This window comes from Pollicipes pollicipes, unplaced genomic scaffold, assembly GCF_011947565.3.
Source record: "Pollicipes pollicipes isolate AB1234 unplaced genomic scaffold, Ppol_2.1 Scaffold_5724;HRSCAF=6776_pilon_pilon_pilon, whole genome shotgun sequence".
Lineage (NCBI taxonomy): Eukaryota > Metazoa > Arthropoda > Thecostraca > Pollicipedomorpha > Pollicipedidae > Pollicipes > Pollicipes pollicipes.
In genome coordinates this window covers 42,497,452-42,523,557 of record NW_023596746.1, presented here as the reverse complement: position 1 = coordinate 42,523,557, position 26,106 = coordinate 42,497,452, and the positions used below count along the sequence as shown (strand labels likewise).

The window sequence follows — 26,106 nt, the reverse complement described above, 5'->3', positions numbered from 1 at the left end:
TCTCTCTCTCTCTCTCTCTCCCTCGAGCATTCAGCTTGCCTTTCATGAGCTTTTGGCCTTTAATAAACTGACAACACGTCTTTTCGACTACTTCAGAACAAGAAAAAGTCGCTTATGCCGGAGACGCCCGACCACACGCTGTAACTTACCGGCTCCGAAATCGGCCTCAGTTTCCCGTTGACGGAGAGGACGCGGAAGCGGACCACCTGTCCCGGCTTGTACACGTACTTGTCTGTCTGAATGAAGACATGATCTTCAGGCGCGTTGTTCGAGCTGAAACGAGCGGCATTCTTCTGTGTTGCCAATGCTTTAATAATAACAAATTGTATTGCGGGCGAATGTATTTTGGTTCAATGTTTTAGACTTAATAATCGAATCCGGTACTTAAGTGCGCACACATCACGTTTGTGAGCCGGGAAGGCGGACATCAGAGTACGGCTACCATGCAAACCTAGCTTCACCTTCAAGACAACACTTGCATTTAACGACAAACATCAAACACGCATGCTACACGATCGTCCATTGGTCACACACTATACACAGATGAACTCGTTATACGCTGTTACCAGCATTATGGTACTCTCCAGCCGTGTATACACCCGGCTGTGGTGCCAGATCTTCCTTTCAAATGAAATGTTGAATTTTCGCACCTTGTGTCACAAGAGGTTCTGTCTTAAGAAAAAGCCTTGTTTGTAGATTAACACGTGCACGGGTGGGGGTCAAATTTTTCCCACCGAGGGTTTTCCTAAATGGTTTCCAAACGGCACGACGTAGCCCTGCCAGATTTGGACTGGCTGTAGACATCTGAATAGTGGATTGTGTGGTATCCAAAAACTGGATGTACCTTGTAAAGCCGCTGACCTGAGGTAGGCCAATGTCAGATTATGAATTCAGCGAAGTCAATTTCAAGGCAATCGCTTAACATGATGAAATAACGGAGTGCTAGACAAAGCCATGCATCTCTGAGATAACTTCATAGGCAACATGACAATTGTATGACCAAATTAAATTGACCTAGGGTCAGATATGAAGGTCACACTAAGGCCAAAACCAATCTGTTTTATTACTCCAGGGCTTGCTGTTTGGTGTAGTTTTTAGTACATGATATGAACCGCATTAGACATCTTGCAGGGACTTCTTATAGGTCGGAATAGGTCACTGACCCAACACGACCCATGTCAATGTTTCGTTTTTAGGAACATACTGCCCAGCTTAATCGTTGCCGGTTATTTAAATGTATAACCTAAAGCAGTTTTCTGTGTTTAGGGTCACCATAAAATTCGGATCAAGCAGTGTCACTGACCTTGAATGGGCACGCGATCTTTTGCTTAGAACAGGTATTTGAGTTCTGGGGACACTTTGGATAGCAACTTTGAAATTGACGTTGTTTTGACCTTACTTGACCCAAATGTCACAACCTAGGAGACTGAAACTTTGACTTAATTTAGTTCATGTACAGGCCAAGACATCCTGTAAATTTGGTGGTCCTAGCTCTCTTAGTTCCTGAGATCTCAGGGGGCAAACTGACCCCTCACCCGAGCGAAGGTTTTCCAACCGGCCGTCCGGGAGCGTATTCAAGTGCATCAAACAACACATCGGCGTAGCTGTAGCCCTATCATTTCTGCAATATACACGCTGATTTTTGACGAACGGAGAAACACGTGCCAAATCATCCTTGGTAGGCCAAGACTTTACACCAAAAATGTGTTTCGCAGTGTTCATAAAGAACAATATGTTTAAGTATCCACATATGCACTAAACAATTTGTACGACGCCTTCAGTACACTGTAGTGACTAGACACTTTCTTTGACTTACAAGACAGAGATGTACTGATTTCCCGAGATGGTGTAGTTGACGGCGGATGGGTAAGTAACTTCCAGACCCATCCACATGGTGAAATCGTCAAGCTCTGGTGTTTGAACCTCAAAGCATGTTTCCTTGGACCCACCTGAAATACGGCATCGTGTTAGCGACACGTGTATCTGAACACCGTAGGGTGGATGGGGGCTTAACGAAGCCATGCTTGCGCGAGGAGCCGCCGGTTTCGCTCCAAGACGCTGAGCCGACTGATGGGTGGCGTGGCCAGGAAGCGCGCTCATGGAGACAGATGGTGTGGCTGGCCTCGCCGTCACCGGATGGGTACATTCAGATCGGTCAGTGGTGACGATGTCAAGCACTTTGTCCACTCGCCGAGAGAGCGAGCAGCGACCGATGATCTCCGGTCGGGCTCGTGCACTGCTGTGGTGTTATGTCTCCAGTTACAAGAAACAGGCATATGCACACGAGGCATTCCTTGCCAACACGCCGGCACTATCAACACGTGTGTTTACTGACTTTGAGCGTCAATGCATACCCTGGGGGTGCAGTGGCATATCTGAAGCTGTGAACAGTCGTTCATTATGATAATCAGAGTGCCCAAAAACATCAAGCACGCTTTCTGACTTGGTGGCCTGATTAGAGTGGTTGAGGGCGCTACATGTGCAGTGTCTCCCAATATAACATTATCCTTTCGCATGTCTCTAAGACGTTACAAGGGCGACCAAAGCTCTTCAACCCCTGTTATGACTTTGAGTGCTGCCTATCATAATGTTGTATTAATGCCGGCGAACGGATTACAATAGTTGCCAGGCGTTAAGAGATTGGCAGAGCATTTGCTAAAGGCGTTGATATACAGCCCGGTGTTGTGCCCGACACAAATATATCAGGCCGAATGCCACAAAGATAAGATCTTCACAGAAACTCTCATTAGTTACTTTGGTTTTCAGCTTTATTCTTGAACTGTGAGTGTGCACCGTGCACCCAGAAATGCCCTTTAATCAAGAAGGCATATTGAGAAAGCTCGACACGGCCGTAACTAGACTTCTCTCGCTGTTGAGACCAGTGCAAACGGCATCGGTACCCAGCTCAGACTAGATAGTGAGTGACAAGCTGTGGCCTCACACGTGGTCACGAGGTCCCTGGGCCGCCACACCCCGGCTCCGTACTTACCCGCCACGCCCGACACCTGCTGGGTGTGCTGTGCGAACGTCGGGCTACTCTCACTTCTCCTGAACGTCAGCGTCAGGTCGCCGGTCTCGGGCACGTCGAACAGGGTCAGACACACTCGCTCAGGCGAGCCAGCGACGAAGGCTTTGGGCGCTGTGAACAGGTACCGGCTGCAACAGCGGACCAACGCTACTGTCAAAGCTGGAACAGCTGGCCAAGCTACTGTTGACATAGACGGGAGCGCTGATCTCCAAAAACCGCATGACGTCATGCACGATGCGTTTGGTGCAATCCTTGCGTTCCATTGGGCAGTTTCACAGTATTGTATGAGCAAAATAAAGAAACGGGTTCCCACCTAACAGACTGCATTGATTTATTGCACGTATTGCATTTTAAGGTTAGTGATCACAACCTTGGTATTTCATTTTGCCAAATGTTGGGATAACCCTTTTGTAGCAGCTCATGCGTGTAAAATATCATTTCACCTAGTCGTTTTATCATCAGGGAAAACATGTTTGAACGAGGTCCAAAATATAATATTAACTTACGTGCAAGCAGTTAGGATGGGCAAATGATAGGACTGGAATGTGTTGAAACAGTTTCGGAAGGTGGTTGTTGCCGTGCGCGGAGGCTATGCAGCCCTCGAAACTAGCACTTGCTGATAATGGCAATGGTGGTGAAATGATACGGTTCTGATTCGTTCGAAACGCGTTCTGCCCTCAACTTTGATCTCCGGCAGAAATTGCAGCAGCGACCTCCATGCTGGAAAAATATTTTACCGGCCTTGTGCGGCATTATTCACAAAGAGCTTTCAATAACGATACAGTTATTAGGGTTTCATTTCCGCACCACTTTGTCTAAACTTATTCCGAACCCCGAACGTTTTACTGCTAACCATGTGCCTTCATGCAATGCGCTTGGCAAACGAAAAGTTTTGCGTCATTCGCTTTGGCCGCTCGCCGACAACCTATGCGAGTTCGGCAGACATTTCACAAAATATCTTTGTTCAACCCAGACGGCATGGTCGTTGCACTTGCGTTACAAAACCAAACAACTATAACTATAATGCATGCAATATGCGATACCAAAACAAGAAAAACCCTCTACTTGAACAAAATTTTAGTATGATGCACTGTCTTCCATTAAACGCATTATTGACCAATCTTCATTGTGTATGAATGTGATTATTTTCGCAGTTTTTTTGCATTGCTCTGTTGAACATCACAAAGTCAAACTTGGACGTGCTCAGCTCAACGAATGCTGTCATATGCGAGTCAGAAATCCTTTTTTGCGATTCTTTACGATTCGGTTCTTCACAAAGGATCACCTGGTAAAGTAACCACGTTCGATATCCCTCATCGCATCATTGTACATAGCTGCTACCGTGATGGCCTGAAAGAGGCTGTGTTCTTAATCTTGTGGCACCCGCCTTAGGTTTCAGGGCAGGCCCACTGTCTGGCCCGATCCACGAAGGCCAGTTGGTTGCTAGTCAGAGAAGGTCACCCTGACACGGCGCAGCCGCCCTGTTGACATTGCACGGCACGAGGAAATGCCTCAGTCGCCGTTTTGGCCCTCATGGTCTGCAGACCACTTGCATACCACATGCAAAAATATCCGCTGAATCTGAACCACTCTATGTGGGTGGATTGGGAGTGTGGTCACTGCGTTCGGCTCTGAATGCGTTCTGAGCTCAAAGGCACCTTTCCATATCACCTCAGAGCTTCCACACAAAGAATCGCACAGCGCACCACCTGTGCGCTGTACGAGTCATTCGATAGGCAATATCTTTTGCTTTGATAATTCATTTATGCCAGACTCCTAAGCCCGGAAAGGCCACCGACATCGCCTGCCTAACGCCCGTTTTGTTACCAAACGGAAATAACGCGAGTGAAGTCGCATGCACCGCATGCAAGAATGCTGATTAGACCAAGACCCATGGCCATTCTTCGTCAGATCCATTCGGAGAATTCCATGGGGATGTGCCGATCTCTTTTCCGCACACCGACCGGCCGGGCCTCGAGGTGTCGGGCCTCAGGAACGTCTTTGGTCCTTCGTGTGCTGGCGAACTACTTTCAGGAATCTGCATGCTCTGCATACTAAAAATTATCAGCCAAAAAGTAACCAACGGGGAGCCCGGGCGAGCACGTGCGGCCCCACGCGGACTCGCGCGCTCGCCGTCGCGTCTGCTGGATTCCGATGCTCGGCAAGGCCCCCCCTCCCCCCCCCCTTTCCTCCTGGCCCCATCCCCTCCGACCGGAGGACGATGGTCTCCACCGCAGCCGTCTGGTCGGTATCAGCGCTGCGGATGGGCAAGCAACAAACACCCGCTCCACCGCCGACCGGGCTGTGGTGGAGCGCTGGTGCTGGCCTGCCATTTATTGGGCACCGTTTAATGGATCAGGTTCCAGTTACACTGGCGACATTATTACGAGTAACAACACAGGCTCGGTGAGTTGGGCCAACCAGATTGGGCTCTTATGGCATAAGCTAACCGTCAAAAGGTCGGCCAGCTAAGCTTTTCCATGAGCTTGTAATCTATGCAACGTCTGATCGCAGCCCTCAGCAATGATTAGCGCAGCTATGATGTGCGTGCTGTAGCATTTCCAAAGTATTGGCCAGCAAGTCTTTAGGTAGCGCTGTCGTGCATTATTCCATGCCAGCAGATATTAATTTCTCGACAGACTCTATAAGCATGGAAAATATACCCCGATTTAGTTAAAAACAAGGGTGGAAAACAAGTGCAGACATCGCCAAGACGAACACTCTGACCGAGCTGAAGACGGGCAAACGCATTGGCGAGTCTCGCGCAAAATATCAGGTACTCTCGCGCGCAAACTAGCAGGTACCATCGCGCGCAAACCGCGCACCTTCCAGTTTGGGGGCGTTTTTATCAACCGAAGTCAGGTGCTTCGACCGGAAAGGATGAACACGTGAAACCAACGGTTTTATGTGCACGTCTTAAGCCAATGTACAGGCTACGAATCACATATCAATCTCAAAACTGTTCTCCACACAGGCGCGCCAGTGATCGACCCAAGAAACGGGCAGTAACACCTTTTTCCAGACAGGTCGTGAATAAGATTCACTGTGGTTTAAATCGAGAGGGATCCGGCCATATCAACTACGCGCGCTAAGCATGATTCTGACTTGTATCAGCCAAAAACAGCCGTGCTTGAGTAATGATTTGACCCCAACTTCCAAAACCAGAAGTTATTCCAAATTTTACGAATTGCATCGATTAAAATAGCCAGGCCTTGGTAGCTAAAAACTAGCCAAAACACACTGATGGCAATACATTTTTGCACGTAAGTTATACATCAGTGAGTCTTTTTCTGCTAAGCTCATCGAGGAGAAACGTTTCAACGCATTAGTTGGTATGAATTTCCGAAGGGGACGGAGTCCATGCGCCTTTTGGGACATCCTCAGCGTGGTGATAACACTCATATTAGTCGCATCTCACGCGTATGACGCCGCAAAAGCGCATACTAGTTAGTGGGTTCATCTGGTGTCGCCGCAATTTTGTGCTGTTTATTGAGTAATGATGGACCGCCAGCTCTGCTGTCTTGGTATTATCATAGCTGTATTCTTACCCTTGAACCGTGTTCACTATTAGGGCGGTTCAAGACGCACTGTTTTGGCGCGGGTGCGCGCTGCAAGGGTTCGTAGAGCATTCAGAGAAGCTGCCAGAGCATATTCAAGTACAGCAGCACAGCGATATGTGAAATGAGGAGCAGCGAGAGACGATGGTCTGATTTGGATGCACATCGGCAGCGTGGCATAATACGGCTTTGTGTGCACGTAGTACGAACGCATTCGCCAGCTTGTGCTCCATGCTCGTAAGCGTGGCCAACATCATGTGCTGTGAGGAGTCCCCTATTGCGGTGCGTTCACCGTTCGCGTCTCTCGCCCAGGTGTCATGTCAGGTGCGTAGTACCGTACAATGCGCGCGACAAGTCCCCTACTTAGAGCGCGCTATCATATACTCAACAAGCGGTTCCCCAAGTGCAGTTGGCACGAGGCCTTCTTCCACGCGGTCAGTGCAGCTGAAACGTTTCCACACGCGTAGGAACGGCTGCTGAAGCCTCCTAAAAACTTCCACAAAAATGCCTAAAAAAACTCCGACGTATCACACTTAGTTCAGAAAATTACACGTGTAGTATTGAGCCCATCCCAATACACAGGAAAAAATGCCCACTGGTTCACTTATCTTGTGCATCGCTGAAAATATTTAGATCTCTGCTCACTTGTAGCAATAGTGCATATCTACAGACGGCAGTGTGGTGTCACCTTATCCAGCCAAGCAAGTATTGTTCCTGTCGTGATAAGGCAGCAAAGCGCATGCTGATTTGTACCCCAGATCACAGGATGGATTCTATGACAGCCCGAAAAAGCATGGCATGGAATGCTGTGAATGAATCAGTTTAAATGCACATACAAAAATGGCAAACTTTCCTCGAGGCTTGAACCCGCGCAAATATTTTGCTACACTCCTGTCCAATTGTCCTGCTCTGATGATCGGCCCCGAGGATGGAAGAAAGACATAGAGGGTTCGCTTACCGCCCGGCAGCCACTACACCACACAGGAGAAGCAGCCGGAGAGGCGTCATTGCCGCCCTCCTGCGACGACGGGGAGCCGTCCAGTGACGCTGCAGCGCCGCCGTCGCCTTGTTACCTCGCCAGACGGTAGGTGGCACTGGATAAGGGCGACCTCCGTCAATCTAGCAGCAGATTGATGTCCAATTGCCAGTTGGATATTGCGGGATCTCCGGGATGTCCGGGATATCCGATTCCGGAATATCTAACTGGTGATTTTCGGAATCAGCGTGTCGAGAAGGTCATGCACACCAAATTTGGAGGCAATCGTGACGCCTCTTGATATCCGAGTGCCAATTGAATGTAAATCTGCTGCTAGGTTGACGGACGTCCCAAGGGCAGTGATTTAAGGAATCAGCGTATTAAGAAGCCCTTGTTCACCGAATTTGGAGGCAATCGAGACGCCCCGGAATATCACATTGGGATGTTACGCGTCATATAACTCGGGAATTACGCAAAATTACACCCCAGAGGCGGTGATTTTCGGAATCAGCGTGTCGAGAAGGTCATGCACACCAAATTTGGAGGCGATCGTGACGCCCCAGAATATCCAACTGGCAACTGGATATCAAGCTGCTGCTAGATTGACGGACGTTAAGGGCGGGGATACACCGGCGCAGCGCGTGTTCGGTATTTATGGCGTTGTTACAAGACCGCCTGGCACCGCTCGCACGGTGACGTCAGTGGGCAGTGCGCAGCAGGATGTGCCAACGGGACAGCAGGAAAACCCGGGTGGCGTCTCTATTCATATACCAAAAAACATCCTCCGGCCTGTGCTTCCAGGAGACGAATTACCACAATCTCAACGTCAATAAAGCCGCGCCGTCCAGACATATCCAAGCTCTTAGTATGTGTACATTAACGCCCACCTTTGACCTGACCTTTCACGTCCTTATCCGTGAGCGTGTTTATGCAGTTTGGTCCCCAGCTGCAAGCACCAGTACATGGATGGCACGGCCAACATTGAAGCCAGAGAGGCATCCGGCTGAAGGCGGAGCCTAAATTCAACCACGGCGTTGATCATTATATCGATTTAGTGGTAAAGTCGGGATAGATTCGACCCATTCCTGTCCTTTGCGTTGGCGATTATATCGATTTAGTGGTAAGGTGGGGATTGATTTGACCCATTCCTGTCCTCTGAACCCGGCTTTAGAAGATATTTTCTCTGCTCTAGAGCTGGTTTCTACTGCGTAAGTTGGCCAAGAATCTTGCTATTTCTGCGTTGTTTTCGTTGCGTTTTCTTTGACCTTTTCGTTTGCGTTTTTTTCACTCTAAACGCAACTTTCTGAGGTGCTGCCCCTCCGCCTCCCGCCCGCCCACCAAACATGGGTTACGCGGCAAGAGGAAGGGCATCACTGTCACGGACTCAAAATCGGCCTAAGTCATTGATGCTGACCTGGATGTCAACAGCATTGATGCTCCCCCGGATGTCGTCGACGGTATTGATACTCCCCCGGATGTCGTCGACGGTATTGATGCTCCCCCAGATGTCGTCGACGGTAGCGATGCTTACCTGGATGTCGTCGACGGTAGCGATACTTACCTGGATGTCGGCGACGGTAGTGATGTTCACCTGGATGTCGTCGACGGTATTGATGTTCCCCGGATGTCGTCGACGGTATTGATACTCTCCTGGATGTCATTGACGGTATTGATACTCCCCTGGATGTCATCGACGGTAGTGATGTTCCCCTGGATGTCGTCGACGGTAGCGATGCTTACCTGGATGTCGTCGACGGTAGCGATACTCCCCTGGATTTCGTCGACGGTAGCGATGCTTACCTGGATGTCGGCGACGGTAGTGATGTTCACCTGGATGTTATAGACGGTAGTGATGTTCATCTGGGTGTCGTCGACGGTGGCGATGCTTACCTTGATGTCGACGATGCTAGTGTCGCTAGCCCTGACGTGATTCCTATTTCAGCCCATGACTCCAGCACCCTCAGACCTCTCCTCTGGATCCCGCACCCCCGCCGTGGTGGCGTGACGTGATTCAACTGGACGTCATGCAGAAGCACAGGCAGAGGACATGTGCCCCGTGTACGTGTTTCGAAGAGCCCGTAGGGCTTCTCGGGACCTACGATTAACGGCCCAAAGACCGGCCGAGGTCTTATTCGGGGGCCCGGCCCGAAGGACTGAGCACGTCAATACCATCCACAGGGCCAACCGCGTTGATCAGGGGCCCGCTGGGTCAATAAGGGCCCACATGTCGGTCAGGCACCACCAATAACGCATAGTCGGCTACGCGTCTGCATGGGCCTGTTGGCCAACTCGCTAAGCAGGGACGAAGCGAGAGCCAGAAATTTAGATTGGTCGGGACCCAGTGCCTATCAGGACCCCACAGCCTAATACGGAGTCCTGTGTTGGTAAGGTACCCCGAGTCGGCCAGAGACAGTGTTCAAGCAGGCCCGAATGGCTGGTCGGATCTTATTCAGGGATATCAGACCACGGGGACGGGCCCTCAGATGACAGACAAAGGGCCTTTGCGCCGATCGCGGACTCTCTGAGTCCATATGACCCTATATGTCGGTCAGGCACCGCCTAATACCCAATCAGGTGCAAAGCCACGGCACGGCGATTTACACTGCTCGGGGGCACCTGTATGTGCCAGGGGACCGCAGTGCCTAACACAGGGTCCTGTGTTCGCTAGGAGCCCCGAACCAACCAAGGTCAGTGTTTGATAAGGCCCGAAGAGAGGCCCGGGCAGCCCATTGGAACTGACGATCGATGGCTCGCTTGGAGAAGATAAGAACCCGAAGGACTGGGTGTAGGCCACAAAAAGAGTTGCGACCGATAGTGTCCTGACCTGAAATATCAGTCGACATCCTCCTGGACAGTTTGTATGTTCCCTGAGAAAATGCGGGTCCCAAGGGGGCCATGGTCTCCAGTGGTCATGTGCCGGCTTATGGCCCGGAGTCGGTCAAGGCTTTATTTGAGGAAGTCCAAAGAGGGGAGGAAGGGTCCCTCACCACCAAAGATCAACGACCCGATTAGAGAGCTGAAGAGCCTAAAGCGCTCTCTGTAGGTCGCATTAAGGACCCCCGCAGATAGGACCGTGATGACAAACATCAGTGAGAGGGTCTTTTGTGCCAGTTGGGACCCCTGGACCAGATAATCCCTCTGTTTCGGCCAGAGATCACCAACATCGAACAGTCAGCTCCGTGCCGGTCTAAGCTCATGGGGCCCATTTCCCAAGCAGGGACGGGACCGAGCCTGTGATTTGCATTGCTCGGAGTCCCTGCAGCAATGCAGGGCTCCTGTATCGACCAGGGGCCCAGTGCCTAACAGGAACAGGAGGTTCTATATCAATAAGGGGCCTCGATTCGGTCGGAGGAACATTTGTTCGATAGAGACGATGCTGGGAGCCGAGTGACAGAGAACCTCTTGCGCCGGTCGGGCGCTCTGACAATAAAAGGAAACATTGTAACTTATGATAAGTGTTCACGTTGAGACACTTTGAAGGTTCTGCGCCGGTCAGCGTCCCTAGTGCCGAACGGTGGGCTCTCCAATCCGACTCCAGCATGGGCTTGTTACGATGTTGTTGCGCCATTAAGGGTCCCTACGTCGATCCGGGACCGTCTGCGCGAATCAGAAGGCCTCCAGCGTCAGGAAAGGACAAATGTGATATGGTGTATTCCTCTAAGGGCCTCTGGATCGACCAGGGGGTCCCACCCCGTGTCGCCAGAGTGGCAGCCGGAAGACACCCCGCGGTGGAGCGAAATGGACCTCCAGCCCCTGACCGAGACCACTAATATGTTCCCTAGTGTCCTACTCGCGCGCAGCTCCACCGCACGCGTTCTCACTGACAGGCCAGCACGTATGTAACAGATTACATGCATACAACATACGAGCTGCAAACGAGTCATTTCGCCTCAGCGGGACGAAAAACAAACTTTATCGAAATGAGGATTATATTTTACACTTCATCGGCCTTCGGATGAAAATCTTAACAAGTAATCCACTGAAATACGTCGTTGGTGTCAGAATGCATTTAAGGTACCTTTTTGAGACTTGCGAAACATTGTGTGTGCTTTTTTGGGAGGGAGGGGGGGGGGGTAACAACAAAGGTGAGTTTTCGCCGTAACAAATCTGCGCGTTCCTCTTGACATATTTGGTTGGATACTGGCATGCCCAAAACAAATACGATTGTTAAAGTTCGAGATGTACGAAATGGCGATGTTTATTCAAAGTTTCGCCAACGTTATCAGCTGCCGCGTAATCCCTGGTATCTCAGGCCCGAATGCAAGATAATTTTACATTCCTGCGGTGCATAATATCTGGTGTCCCTTGGCTGTGTAGTCTGTGGAGCCCATATTCTTCATGGTTCGCTAAAGCCACCTCGACAGAATTCAAGGTTTTAGAGAAGAGTTCGAACTTTTGAATTTTGTTTACTCCATAACTATCAAAAAACACTAACTATCAAAAGACGACTATGCTGATTTCGCTGCACGTAAACTAACGATGGTTAGCCATTCGAGTCGTGTTATCATGCCTGTCTTCGTTGGTATTTATTACCTAAATCTAACTCGTTTTGCTAGTCTTCACCAAAGTTCTAGCTCAGAATGGTAGGAATCGTGGCTCATCTGATCACTACGGGTTAATGCGTGCAGCTGGTGTGCCTATCTGGGGCGGGGGGGGGGGGGGGGCAAGGGTCCTCCTAGCACCCATTGCGTGTCGTCCTGTCCCCCGCCCTTACTGTCGGTGGTGACGTGACACCGCCGTCCCACAACCCGCGCGGCAAACGTTCAATCGTGAACATGACCCTTGCGACTGCTCACGTCTAGGCTGGAGCTGAGGTCAAAGATTACTCGCATCGGGCTTTTAACATCTTGTTGTTGGGGTTTCCTTAGGTGCGGTTGCTGTGGGCACCTCGGTGTTGTGACCTGACCTGCCACAAGCTGTCAGGGACAACAACCAGCAGCCGAGGCTGGTGGCCTGGGTGGAAGCCGTTTACCGTGCGGTCGGAGGAGATGACTGTGGTGGAGGTGCAGAGGATAGTGGCGGCCGTTCTGCTGCTGGCGGTGCCATTTACATTATTCGCTCAGCCACTGGGTCTGGTCGAGCGTCACCTGCCACCCGTCTGCCTGCAACACTTCGTGCTGCAGGTGCACGATTGTGGTGTTGTGCCCAGGTCGTGCTCGGTTTTCTCGGCTCGTGCCCAGGTCGTGCTTGGCTCGGCTGGTTCGTGCTCGGTTCGGAAGTGCTAATGTTCCCTTGTAATGCACATTTCTGCAGTCTGAGCGGCAGTTTAATTTGTATGGAATATTGTGCCGTGAGTGGTAGGTAACCTCTTCAGATCTCAGGTCCCCTAAGCAAAGAAGATTCACCAAGTGACATAGCCAGTCAGCAGTATTTTCAGCGAGATGTTGTCATAACCCGCCACAGTAAATGATAGTAAAGCATATATTATCGAATGCCGTCGAACAAAATGTGAACATTACGTCAAACTCGCGCGGGACCAGCATGTGCCAGTACCCAGCGGCGGGACATTGCACCGCGACAGTGTAGCCTCCCATGAACGATGCAAAACACGCCCATCAGCACACGTGACAGTCGCGTGGCTACGGTGCCCGACGCAGCGAAAGCCTGTAGCCCCGCGGGTCATCACCGGCAGACCCTCGGGTCATCACCAGCAGACCCTCGGGTCATCACCGGCAGCCCCTCGGGTCATTACCGGCAGTCCCTCGCGTCATCACCGACAGCCCCGCGGGTCATCACCGGCAGCCCCGCGGGTCATCACCGGCAGCCCCGCGGGTCATCACCGGCAGCCCCGCGGGTCATCACCGGCAGCCCCGCGGGTCATCACCGGCAGCCCCGCGGGTCATCACCGGCAGCCCCGCGGGTCATCATCGGCAGCCCCTCGCGTCATCACCGGCAGCCCCGCGGGTCATTACCGGCAGCCCCGCGGGTCATCACCGGCAGCCTGTCGAGCTTTACTGGCAGCCCCTTTCGCGAGCCAGCTCCACCTGACGCTTGCGGAGCTGCACGGTGCCAGGAGCCGCCGCCAGCACGTGCTCGTCGGTCAGCGGCAACAGCGACTGCTCCAGCTGGTCCTCCGTCATGCCGAACACGTACAGCGGCCTCCCTGCACACACACAGTGGGTAGCGACGGAGCCACGTTAACATAGAGCGACCGCCGACACCCGTAAAACGAATTGCCAGATGGGAACAGGGCCGCACAGGGACGGAAGTAACAGCTTAGACGGGTGCGCCGTAAGACCACGCCGTCAACCACCAGGATTGTCACGCCGGCAGAGTCAAACATCTCACATGCAGCCTGCCACAAATCGGGCGACAGCACACGCGTTCGGTGAAAACAGATCACATAGCCGGCGACAGCACACGCGGTGAGTGAAGACAGCTCACACAGCCGGCGACAGCACACGCGGTCGGTGAAGGCAGCTCACACAGCCGGCGAAAGCGGTGGCGGCCGAGTGCGCCGCACGCGGGCTTAGTAGCCACTGGTGCGAGACAGCTCACCCGTGTCAAGGACGCAGTCGCAACCGTCAGTCATGGCGATTGGCTGCTGGACCCCGAGCCGCGTGGGCTTGCCCTCCAGAGCCCAGGAGGAGCGGTAATGGAGCGTGCCCTCCTCTGTCAGCGTCGCCACCAGCACCCGCCCGTACAGGCAGAGGTAGTGGCTGAAGTCTTCCTTGCGCAGCCTGTCCAGGCACATCGGACAGACGGGCCCTGCGGCGGAGCAGGCCACGACGTGTGAGCGACGCCGCAGCGGCGGCTCAGTGCGGTGTGAGCCAGTGCCAGAGTCGAGGACCGGGCGCCGCTCAGCGCCGGAAGGTGCGGTGCTTGAGCGCGGGTGACGTCGCTGGCAGTTAGTGGCGTCGAAGTAGTGATATAGCCGCTTCCCGAGTGGCGTGCGACGGGCAAAGTAGTGGGATGGGACACGGACAGAATAACATGTCGTCGGCTGGGGATAATGCTGCGGAACCCATGCGATTCAGTAATGACTTTGTTGACTACTGAAATCCGCGATATTCCAAAACGCATGCTTAGAACGTGAGTAGATAGTTTGCACCCTGACGATGCCACCACTTGCTCCCTAGTACCTGTCACACACTGAAGTCAGTCCAGGTGGCCGATTTTACCCTGCTATTTCACCGCTGGCTCCTCGCCACCACATTAATGACATGCTTCACGTCTCTCACCGTCGTCGTCCTGGTCGTCCTTCCTCTCCTCGTCCTCTCGGCCGTCGGCCGCCGGTGTGTCCTGCTCTGCACCTCTGAAGCCGAGGGGCGGCGCCGCCAGACGAGGGGCCACGCCCTCCGGGCCCTCCGGCAGCTGCGGTCTGTCGTCCCGTAGGAAGAAGCCGCGGAACTCGGACCCGGCTGACAATGGACCGGGTTGGCTGTGAGGCACGAGCGTCGACTGCACGCACCGACAGGAGAGCTCGTCCGGACCGGGTTGCCGTGTACACGCGGTGACCAAGACACTGGAGCTGTCGACTGCCTTCGTCATCACCGTTTTGAGAAGTCTCGTCTAGCGGCCGCACTCATGACCGATACGCTGCGAAGCAGACAGCTCGTGCAACAGACAGTGAGAGCTTTTAGGCGAGAAACAGCGTGCGGCGGGCGGCAGCGGAAGCGGTGCCGACCAACTCACCGCTCAGATGATAGCTGCTCGCCGGCAACCCGGACTGCCACGGCTTGATCAGCTCCGGTAATAACTGCCTGTTCGGCGAACACGCCTCCAGCCACATTCCAGATCCCAATGTGCACGCAAGCGGCGTGCGATGTTCATCTTTACCGTACTTGGCCATCCCCGGTCTACGTGGACGACACTCGTCCACCAGATTCACGAGAACAAACAGCCAGCTTGCCCGGTATTACAGTGGTCCTCATTTTCTAGCACGCGAATCCACATAAACCGGCAGAGAAACATGCGGGACTATCGGCGCAGGCTGATAGGACATGGCCGTATTAATAGCCGTCATGCTGAAGTAGACCCCATGCAACGAAGGCGACGGGCTGAGCAATGTAGCTTGTCACGCACAAAGATCAACGCCAGGCGCGTGCCTGCTTCAAGATAACCCAGTGAGAGCATTGCCAGAGGGGCCAGCCTGGCGCAGACCTACCACTTGCTCAGCCTCGCACAAAACATCGCCGCATTCAACGTGTAAAGGCCTCCAGGCAGCCGGCGGCACTGCACTCTGCCGCAGCATAGTCGACAATAAAGTGCTACTGACAGCCATTGTTGCATTTATTGTCGATGTTACAGCGAGTAAACGTCTCCGGCTATATATCAATCGACCGGGTTGTGCACAAAGTTCACTGAAAAGCGTGATTCAGCACACGGCAGAGATGCCGAGTGAAGTGACAGCTCAAAGCGCAAGCAAAGCGTAGCGGCTCAACAGCTGATAACGCGATATCCAGCAGCGTGATTGAGGTAACTTCACTCGGCTCAGTCTCATCTATATCCTTCATGGTATGATTACCAAAGAACAAACCGGACAAAACATTTACAAACAGAACATCGTGGCGACCGGCCGGCATTGTAAGGAGTCAAAAGCTCGTGTCCATTCAAAGACGTGTGGTGCTTGGGTGGTAACCAATAGCGTCCATAACCGTTCTTAGCACCAAACCGCGGTCACACTGACAGGGACGCGCGAGACGCGGCTAGAAACCCTCGATGCCATCGATGTCTCATTAATGACACAACCCATATGAAAAAAATTACAGAAGACTGCTGTCTGTGTCTTCCCCAATAATCACAAGCGTCCTCAGTCCGTGTCGTTGGCAGACAGCGCATCCTACTGAGCTCAGCAGGGCAGTGCGGCACAGGCAGCGTTACCTCCTTGCTGATCGTTCTCGAACACAGGCAGTGGAACCGGGTCAATGGGCCACGGTAGAACTGTGTCGCAGTTGACGTCCAGGGCGTACGACTGAAGGGACCCAAAAGCAATTCAGTTGCGCCATACAGTATCGTCGGACGACAGAGCACACTTTCGATCAACCAACTTCGACAGCCGACCGCAGAAAGAAGAGCAGAGCCATGATTCTATGCTCGTAAATACGTCTCACTGTGCAATTATTCGGACCACACGCGTAGAGAAAATATATTCAGGTGATATGTGGCTAGATGAAAGGTTTTGATTTATCAGTCTGAAAACAAACTGCATAGTTCTAACGTGTTTTGCATAGGTTGCAGCCTGATGCAGATTGATGCCGTTTGCGTAAGGTTTTTTTTTTCTCACCGTGCTCCGGGCGAACTCCGTCTGGTAATAATCATATACGCTGGCCACCGCGCTTTTGGCATCTTCCACCTCCTGCTCCCGCTGTACGATGATGCTGAAACAGCGCTCCTTTCCATCCAGCGAGTCGAAGTAGAAGACCACCTTGTTGTTGTTGACCTCCCAGCGCTTCAGACCTGAATGGAGCATGTTTCCGGTCGTCAGAAAACATGATAAGCCTCCGAAACTGTAGGTAACTCCTACAGCTTATCTAAAGAGCCTGGCAACTCAGATCTAAACCCCATGTCATGTTGTTTCATGTGTCAATAATTGCTAGACAAAGAATTTATTCCTAGTGTTGGCAGAACTAATTCAAATTAGACGACCTGCTCGTTAAAAACCGACTACTCAGATTTGACGACCTGCTAGTGGAAATAGACAACTCAGATCAGACAATCTGCTTGTTAAAACAGACCACTCTTATTCGACGAACTGCTGGTGAAAACCGAAAACCCAGATCTAGCGACCTGTCTGTGAAAACAGGCAATTGTGGCAACGGCAAGACATATGTCTACTATATGCCACCAAATGCAACTTACCCAACTCGACGTTCTGCTTGAGGTCATTCAGACTTCCCTTGTTGGGAATGAACCCGCTGACCATGTCCAACTCGACCACAGCCATATTGGTTTCGCTATCCTCCTTCAGGTAGCTGACGCAGATGTCTTAAAGAGCACAACATTGTTCTGTTATCATGACAACCAGGCAGGCATGCTGTCATGTGTAAAGCCTGTTGAGCGAGAGATGCGTTCGAGCACTTTTTAATTGGATTAGGCACTGCAGTGTCTTCTGATGCTTTCACAGAACAGGAACACTGCAAGCTGGTCAAGATCCTCCTCCCATGACATTCCCTCGCATCGCACTACAGATTTAAGATCAAACCGAGCAGAGGCTGACGAGTGGTCTGATGACCAGGTGAGACAGGAGACAGCTAGAGGAGTCCCTAGGCGCGTCACTCGTCTCACCTATGGTATGCTTCAGACACTCCCGCTGGTTCATTTTGGGCTTGGCAGCCACGTTGATCGTCAGTGCGTCGTTTGGACCGGCTGTATACACGTTGTATTTCAACGAAGCCTGGCGAAACAACCGGCTGTGTTACTTGTCATGCGCGTGGTGGACGTACGTCGTCATACATTGCTGGAGCTAATTTGTATGGTGCAGCAGAAAAGGGCATGTCTCGTGGTTCGCATTCCCCGCGTGTTATCATTGAACTGAAGGTCATTTACTCAGGCTCTCGGTGAATCACATCAGCCGTCGAACAGCTGACGCGATAACGCTCTAAAGAACACGGTGTTCAGCCCTCACACAGTTTAGTGACATACATTCTCAGCAGATGCATTCGAGGCTGGCTCATGCTGTACCTCCTCACTGAAAATGGACAACTGGTGATCCGGAAGAAGGGGCATAGTTTCGCAACATTAGTTGAGGGGGAGGCGCAGGCCACCCCCCCCCCCTTTTCAACGGAAAAGCAAACTACGCCCCTGCATGGACGCCTTACAGCCTATTATCGGCACCAACGGACCGGAATGAGGACACGTCTGGCACCTAGACCGCACGGCCCGCGTTGCATTCGATGCCGACTCTGATGTGAACTAGGGTACATCTGGCACCATCTGAACTTCCCGTGCGTGTGACCCGCTTTAGTGCACATCATTTATCATAAAGTTCCTACTGCGGGCATGCCAGCAGCTGCGAGTATGCTAGCACAACCCGGCAGCACAGATCCTCTTCCTTCCTCTCCCATTCTTCTCTCTCCCTCTTTCTCTCTCTCTCTCTCTCTCTCTCTCTCTCTCTCTCTCTCTCTCTCTCTCTCTCTCTCTCTCTCTCTCTCTCTCTCTCTCTCTCTCTCTCTCTCTCTCTCTCTCTCTCTCTCTCTCTCTCTCTCTCTCTCTCTCTCTCTCTCTCTCTCTCTCTCTCTCTCTCTCTCTCTCTCTCTCTCTCTCTATCTCTCTCTCTCTCTCCCTCTCTCGCTCTCTCTCTCTCTCTCTCTCCGCTCTCGCTCTCTCTCGCTCTCTCTCTCTCTCGCTCTCTTTCTCTCTCGCTGTCTCTTTCTCCCTCGCTTCTCTCATCCTTCTCGTCCCATCGTAATTCTCCCGGCGCAGCTGAACACTGACCTGACCTGGGCGTAACCAGTATCATCGGGGCCTCACTTTAGTTTGCCAGAGGTGCTCCTCCACTGACCTGCACCAGGGCGCAGCCGGCGCCACCTCGACCTTACCATAGTTTACCAAGCAGGACTTTACTTCTGACCCTTACAAAGGCGCAGCCGGCACCACCCCGACCTTACCGTGGTTTAACACGGTTGCTCCACCACTGACCTGCACCAGGGCGCAGCCGGTGCCCTGTGCTCTGACTTGGACGTGACCTGGCAGCAGTGTGACGTCACGAGTTTGCATCAGTAGCAGACTGTCCGCCGTTACGCTGATGACGTCATTCAGCGAGCCGTCATCGGAGACGTGTACTCGCAGGTCGGCGCTGCTCGAGCGAGGCAGGTCGGCCGAGAAGGCGGCCAGTGCCTCCAGCGCCAGCACCGTATCCTGCCACGACCGCCCGCCAGGTGAGCAGCGCACAGGACATTGGAGAACCCATTCGATGAGAGTGAGCCGGACACAGGGGTACGACAGACCCCTCCAAGGGTAGTGAGCACAACACATGGGTATGACAGTCCCCTCCCTGGGAGTGAGCAGGACACACAGGTAAGGCAGAACCCTCCGAGGGGTAAACAAGCCATACAGATACAATAGACTTATCCGTGGGGAGTGAACAAACCACACAGGTACGACAGGCCCCTCCAAGGGTAGTGAGCAGAACACATCGGTATGACACTCCCCTCCCTGGGAGTGAGCAGGACACACAGGTACGGCAGACCCCTCCGTCGCGAGTGAACAGGACAAACAGGTACAACAGGCCCTTCTGAGGGGGGAAGGGGCAAATAAGCCACACATGTACGACAGACAGCAGGCAATTTGTGGCAGTGTCGCGACCAGCTAGTCCGGCAGACACATGACGTCCACCCCAGTGATTTCTATGACCTGCGTGGACACGAAGCCGCCGCGACTGTTGCGCTGCTGGGTGATCCAGCGCACGGCACCCAGCGCATCGCTGAAGTGTTCGCTGCTGTCGTCACCGGCTTTCTCCAGCAGCTTCATCGTCAGAATGTTATAGGCACCCATCTCCACGCTGAGCGCCCGATTCTCGTCAGACCCTGGTGACATACGCCACGATAAGGTTTTGAAAGTACGCTGGTTAACCGCTGTTCAGGATAGACCAGGAATTGAGGAAGGTGTGTTCAGTACTGTACATTCAGTAAAATGCGGCCGAATGGGGTCATATTTCATATTTGCTCACTGCAGAGTTTCGTCAAAACGCACGAAGGAGTACAGAACACACACAGCTGTGCACACTCAGCCTTCACCAACGCATTCTGCAAGTATATTGGGACAATTGTGAAAGCACAGCAGCTATTACAAGCTGATTAACTAGCCTTCGGACGTCTACAGCACCGCTCCCTCCAGCGAGTGTTACTGTTGTGCTGGTGCGGCGGGATGACTCTCACCTTCGTTGCGCCAGTACACCAGACCCTCCTCCCTGGTGGCGCGGCTCTTGAGCTCTGTCAGACCCAACCGCGCCTCGTCCAGGCGGCCGGCCACGGCGCGCGCGTGCGTCAGCAGCGTCAGCGTGTACAGGTCGGAGCTGATGTCCTGGGAAAGGCACATGGCGACGGATGAGCGGCGACCAACATGACATTCCTCGGACGGTGAGCGGTGGCTGACATGGCATTCCACGGAGGGTGAGCGACGGCCAATACGGTCCCGGCAGTAGCTAACCCACGGACGGTGAGCGGCCGCCAACACGGTCTCGGAGGTAGCTATCCCACGGACAGTGAGCGGTGTCCAACACGGTCCCGGCGGTAGCTAACCCACGGACGGTGAGCGGCGGCTAGCACGGTCCTGGTGGTAGCTAACCCACGGACGGTGAGAGGTGTCCAACACGGTCTAGGCGGTAGCTACCCCACAGCGCTAAGTCGCTCACGTTGTTTTGCATACAAAGCAACAGGTGTAATAAGAACTAATGGAATGTGTCCATGCACAGGGTGGTAGACATAAAATGTGAGCTGTTTAAACCGATGTTGTGGTGCTTAATCGGACGCCTCACTACATAGTGCGGTTTGGTATAGTGCATTCGTCCATCGGGAACACAGCCACAACCAGACACCGCCAGAGAACGGGGAGAGGAGGCAGGCTGCCCTTCTTCCCCACTGTAAGCAAAGCATGTTTTACTAAGCACCATAGAGAACTCTTTCATTTATTTTATTGTGAGCACTCTGGGAGCTCCGACCCTATCCAAACACCTCTCCCTATTGAAGAATTTCTTGCTGTGCCCTGACTGTAACGGTGTAAGTTACTTCAGCTATGGGTCTGTTTATCGCTTTCTGCACATAACATCCGTTTCTGAAACATTTTTGTCTGGTATTCCGTTGTATGGTGAGGAAAAAAGGAGCGAGTATTATTGTTACAGCAGGTGAAAGCCATTATTACTCTGGCCACAAGAAAATTTCCTGGTTAATTTCATGCAACAGTCGTTCTCGGCTGTTCTTAGGCTCGTCCCGCGGACCCTACGGGCTTGTTGCGGGGTACCAAGCCAAAGGCTAGATCATGAGGATGTAAGGTAAACCAAATGTGGAATATTACGTTTGTATGTACGAACTGAGTGGCTGAGCACGGTACCTAGTGGCAATACCTCAAAAAGGTTTTGGAACCATGTAGGCCAAAGCCACTAAAATAAGATGAGGCATCAAAAGCAAAGCTCTAGCATGTATCGCACAGTGAACAGATGCCGACCTACACAAATAACCAACGCGGTTGCCGCGCTCTTCAAACTCATTAGCTCAAAACTCAATTGCCGACCTACCTAGAGCCAATCACGTCGCCCAACACTTTTCCAGATACTTCCTACAGAAATCTGCCTATCTGGCTGCCTGCCAGATACTTTTGCAGAAACAACCTCCAGCGATCGCACGTGTCTCTGAGCCGTTGGCTGACCTGTGTCAGGCAGCGGAAGGCGCCGTGGACGGTGTTCTCGCCCAGCTCGACCCCCGACTGCAGCAGCGCGATGGCGATGTAGGCTGTCAGCGCCTGCTGGCCGCCGGACCCAACGCCACCCTGAAACACGTCAGCCTTGCTGGTCTCCGCAGGCATCGGCTGGGTCCACACAGGGAACAACGGCTATCACGTGAGGATCGGGGCAAACGGCACTGGACTTCGCCATTGGCGGACGGGTCAGAGGACAACCGGCCAAGGGTGACAGCATGCAAACACGGCTGCACAAGTATGAGTGGCGAGTATGCAACACGAGAAGGCACACATGGATCCCTCCGTCAATCAGTCGATGTAGTGCGCCCCACCTTCCCCCCAGATCCAGCGGTAAGTACATGTGCTTTTCAATGCGCTCAGTTGTAGGTACTTGGTTAAAGGTAGTTTGAAGGCGAACATATGACAGCGTGCCACGGGGGCAAGGGAGTCAATACAGACAGATACAAGATATTACCTTCATTTCTTTGTGGAGGACCGTCCCCACAGATGGGAAGCAGCCGCTACCCAATTGATGGGATTCGATCCACCGCACGCTTCCTTCCAGGTCAGTCTCGTCGATGAAAATAAACTTCTTCGCGTCACCGAACGACTTGATGACAAAGCCGGTCAGCCACATGGAGCCTGAGTCGTCCGACTTGCCAAATGCCGAGTAGGATTTGTCCTCGTGACGGTAGCCCAGCTCGCGCTGGTAGCCTGGAGCGAGACACGGGTCACGAAGGTCACGGTAACGAGCGCGCTGGAAGTCTCACGCGCTGGATGTCTCACCAGTTTTGGGCTCAGCTGTCCATGAAGGTCTCCTAGAAGGGGCTTTATCTTAAGGAAATAGGTGTGCCATTTAATAATCTTACTGCTCTGGTGGTGGCGAACTACCATGAGCAGTTTAAATCAGAAGACTTGTTCGGTTGCTTGGTGCAAAATACCAAGAAACGATAGCTTGGTTCTGACACATGCTGATCATTTGGGTTCACAATTTGGTATGTGAATCTCATACTAGTTAGGACTTCAGTAATAAACGTTACATAGAACGGGATAAAACAACTTCAGGGCACGACGCTGACTATGATGTGTCAACTTTACTAATTTGTACCGGACATCTGTGTGCTAGTGCAATATTATTCCCAACCTGATCACCAAGTACCTGATTTCATAAATCTGGCAAGTTTATCCTTGATTTGCTCAGTCAGTTGACCAACTGCAGTCAAATACTTCATGACGTGAATGTTGGGAGGCGAAGAGCACCATGTTCTGTTCGCCGCAACCGGTTGGCTGCCGTACCAGCGACTCCAGGTTCTGAGAAGTACAGAAAGCTTGAACATATCGGCTTTGGCTTAAATTGGCACAGTTAACGCATCCATGATAATGAATGGAATCACATTAATGAACCGTAAACGAAAGTGGCTAAAGTAAAAGTGGGACCGTAGCCATACTATACGCAGCTGGGAGGATAACGATGTGCCAACAGAGAAGGCCATGACTTCTCCAACAGATTACTCGACAACTACTTCAGCCTCACGCGGATACTATTACTGTCGAAGCACATCCAGCGAACATCTGTCCATTGAGTATAGTGCGCAAGTGACGTACGTCAATGCTGGGGTCCCAGCAGGTCTCCGACGACGGGCGATCTGAGCCCGCTCGGAGTCGGGCACCAGGTCGGCCGGCAGAGAAGCAGCGGCCAGTCAACCTCCGTCTATTCGGTCCCGCCCGACAGGTCGGCACCCTCCGCTGCCGGCGCACGGGTCGGGTCAGGGAAGCGGTACCCAAACAGGGCCGAGCCCTACTGCGGCACAGGACACGTCCGTAGCCATGCGGCGTGGACGATGAAAGCCGCGTCGCGATCAAGGAAACAACGCCAACCACGGCTGAGGCTACGTGCGTCCCCAACACCGCCAGCAACGCCGCGCCCTCCCAACCGTCACCTAGCCTGCAGCTACACCGGCACCGGCCTTAGTCGTCCCGTTAACATCCGCTTTGGCAGCGCACTCACGGCTGATGCAATGAAGAAGGAGTGGATGACTTCACGCTCGAAGCCCTCCGGCTCCACCAGCAATCGGCCTGGTTCACGGGTCCCTGCGCAGATGTTTCGTAGTGTTGGCTGCATGCTATCCACGACAAAATGGGATATCGGTTGAGAGAGTAGTGACGCCTTCAGATTTCATTGAATCAAAAAATGAAGGCATTTTGATTTTTTTCAGCAAATATCTGTATGTCATTAGAGGACGTGCATGCAATAGGAAACACTACCGGTTCATTTGCAACTTTTAACACCCACGCAAGCTAGGGTGTCTGGGCTCATTTCTCGGTTACGCACACCTGCCGTGTTTAAAGTTGACTCACACGGCGTTCGCCACGCCCCGTACTCCCGCAACGCGTAACGCCACACACCTGAAGTAGGGCACCACCTCTGACCCACACTCGGCGGGGAAGTCGGAGTACACTTCAGCTACCACGGTGATGTTAACGTCGCCGAGCTGGCCGGGCCGCAGCCGGTACGGCACGACCTCGGCCACGCCGGTCGACACGCACGAGGTCACCACCGGCGCCGAGAGCGTCTCGAACTCGTCCGACGCCACCAGTGTCAGCTTGACCTGCGGCCACAGGCGCCGGTGCATGTTTAGCGTCCACAGGGCCGGTGGGATATCGCGTGGAGCCAGTAGTGTCCGAGCGGACAGCTAGTAAGCTAGCGTTGGATTCAGTCTTATCCAGCATGTGGCGTGTGGTGACGCCGAGCACCGACAGAGATAACACGAGCGAGCAAGATTGCACGAGCGAAACAGAGCGCTCAGGAGAGCAGCGAGGACCCACCGGCAGCGCCTCTTCGTTGTAGTTGAGCACCGAGACCTTGAGCACGAGCGTCTCGCCGCGTTTCACCGAGTAGGGCAGCGTGTAGCTGACGAAGAACGGCTGGAAGCTGGTGAGGGAGGCCGACGGCGCCACGCCAAGGCCGGCCATCTCTGAGCTGCACACGGCTCCGCCTACCCACTCGGTGATGGTGTCCGGTACTTTCTGTGTCAGCGTCACCGAGCCGTCGTCCCTGCCCGGTGCGGAGGTGGCCGGCTGTGACACTAGCCAGGCGTCCGAGGAACGGCACATAATCGTAGCTTGATGGTGTAACTGTCCTAGTTCCTGCATGTGGCATGGTGAGTTTTAATGCGAACATGACTAACGGCACAGAATCGTGACTTGATGGTGTAGCTGTCCTAGTTCCTGCATGCGGCATGGTGAGCTTTAATGCTGAAAAGGCAAGGAATTGTGACTTGATGGTGTAACTCTGTCCTAGTTCCTGCATGTGGCATGGTGAGTTATAATGCCGAAAACGACCGACGCTTAAGGTATAAGAATGTGTTGTGTAAAGGGGAGTATCAAGAAATTGGTGCTCTGTATGATGATAGTGCTCAAAATATGCGACTTATTACCTGTCATGTGTGATCTGACCATGCTCATGACGTATGCTAGTTAATGCATATTTCTGGTTACATTTTGAAAATAAAAACGCATCATGCCCCCCTCCTTAAAACAAAATTATGATTTTGTTTTGGTTGCATTATCGTGTAAGCTGTTGAGGCTTTCAACTAATCGGTTAATGTGCATCCAACATACTACTGGCTGGTTACATGTACATGTGAGCATACTCAAACGACATGAAACGATAGGTAATCAGGACAGCTTTGAACAAACCCGTGAACAGCTTCAGAGTACGAGGATCAACGGTTCAATTCCACATTCAACGCAGCCTCGTCACAGTCAGTGCGCCCATGTTCGTCCACTGACCCGACCGTGTGGAGATCGAACAGCCACGTCTCGGGGAAGTAGGTGCGAACCACGTCAGGCACCTCGGACGGAGGCGGCTCCGGGGCCGATCCGGGAGGCGAATCGAGCACCGGCGTCGGGCCTCCTGGTAACCGGAGGAACGTTAGCACGTCACCTCAGCGCTTCTAATACATTATTCTTTCCTTCCTAGATGTTAGCTTAAAAATGCATTGCTTTGTTTTCCGGACTGAACTTAGCGACAGTTAAGTGAGTTCGCAATACATTAGATAGCTAGACGAGTCGCGAGGGAGTCATTGATCATGACCGTCATCATCATCGATGGTTAACGGCGGCTTGACGCCCCCCGTCGGCTCAAGGCAAGGCACCGTTTGGTGACAGAAAGGCAGCGGCGACGCCAAAACACTACAACTTGTAACTTT

At 52.7% G+C, this 26,106-nt stretch overlaps 2 protein-coding genes and 1 long non-coding RNA gene across 4 annotated transcripts in view; all 3 read right to left on the bottom strand.

Moving 5' to 3' along the window:
- Positions 1-152: 152 nt before the first annotated feature.
- LOC119102639 (uncharacterized) lies at positions 153-3,122 on the bottom strand. Its single transcript, XR_005094727.1, has 3 exons — positions 2,990-3,122; positions 1,817-1,949; positions 153-273 (listed from the first exon to the last, which is right to left on the bottom strand). It is a non-coding gene; the product is annotated as an uncharacterized LOC119102639 (long non-coding RNA).
- Positions 3,123-12,910: 9,788 nt separating this feature from the next.
- Positions 12,911-26,106, bottom strand: part of LOC119103075 (alpha-1-inhibitor 3) — a 62,287-nt gene continuing 49,091 nt past the window's right edge. Inside the window, exons 34-49 of the mRNA XM_037226523.1 lie at positions 25,688-25,811; positions 24,722-24,950; positions 24,302-24,504; positions 23,055-23,161; positions 22,371-22,609; positions 21,866-21,985; positions 20,380-20,524; positions 19,856-20,028; positions 19,142-19,360; positions 17,789-17,897; positions 17,363-17,488; positions 16,788-16,960; positions 16,385-16,475; positions 14,743-14,922; positions 14,060-14,269; positions 12,911-13,664 (exon numbers count right to left, since the gene is read on the bottom strand). Of these exons, the coding sequence (XP_037082418.1) occupies positions 13,513-13,664; positions 14,060-14,269; positions 14,743-14,922; positions 16,385-16,475; positions 16,788-16,960; positions 17,363-17,488; positions 17,789-17,897; positions 19,142-19,360; positions 19,856-20,028; positions 20,380-20,524; positions 21,866-21,985; positions 22,371-22,609; positions 23,055-23,161; positions 24,302-24,504; positions 24,722-24,950; positions 25,688-25,811 (2,600 nt within the window). The 3' untranslated portion in view covers positions 12,911-13,512. The remainder of the gene's footprint in view (positions 13,665-14,059; positions 14,270-14,742; positions 14,923-16,384; positions 16,476-16,787; positions 16,961-17,362; positions 17,489-17,788; positions 17,898-19,141; positions 19,361-19,855; positions 20,029-20,379; positions 20,525-21,865; positions 21,986-22,370; positions 22,610-23,054; positions 23,162-24,301; positions 24,505-24,721; positions 24,951-25,687; positions 25,812-26,106) is intronic.
- On the bottom strand, positions 24,055-26,097 carry LOC119102638 (alpha-2-macroglobulin). 2 transcript variants are annotated; one of them, XM_037226096.1, is made up of 3 exons: positions 25,688-26,097; positions 24,722-24,950; positions 24,055-24,504 (listed from the first exon to the last, which is right to left on the bottom strand). In XM_037226096.1, the coding sequence occupies exons 2-3, from the start codon at positions 24,866-24,868 to the stop codon at positions 24,250-24,252; spliced, it is 402 nt and encodes a 133-aa protein (XP_037081991.1). In that variant the 5' UTR covers positions 24,869-24,950; positions 25,688-26,097; the 3' UTR covers positions 24,055-24,249. The 2 variants fall into 2 exon arrangements, with proteins under 2 accessions (XP_037081991.1, XP_037081990.1); XM_037226095.1 differs by having other exon boundaries at positions 24,722-26,097.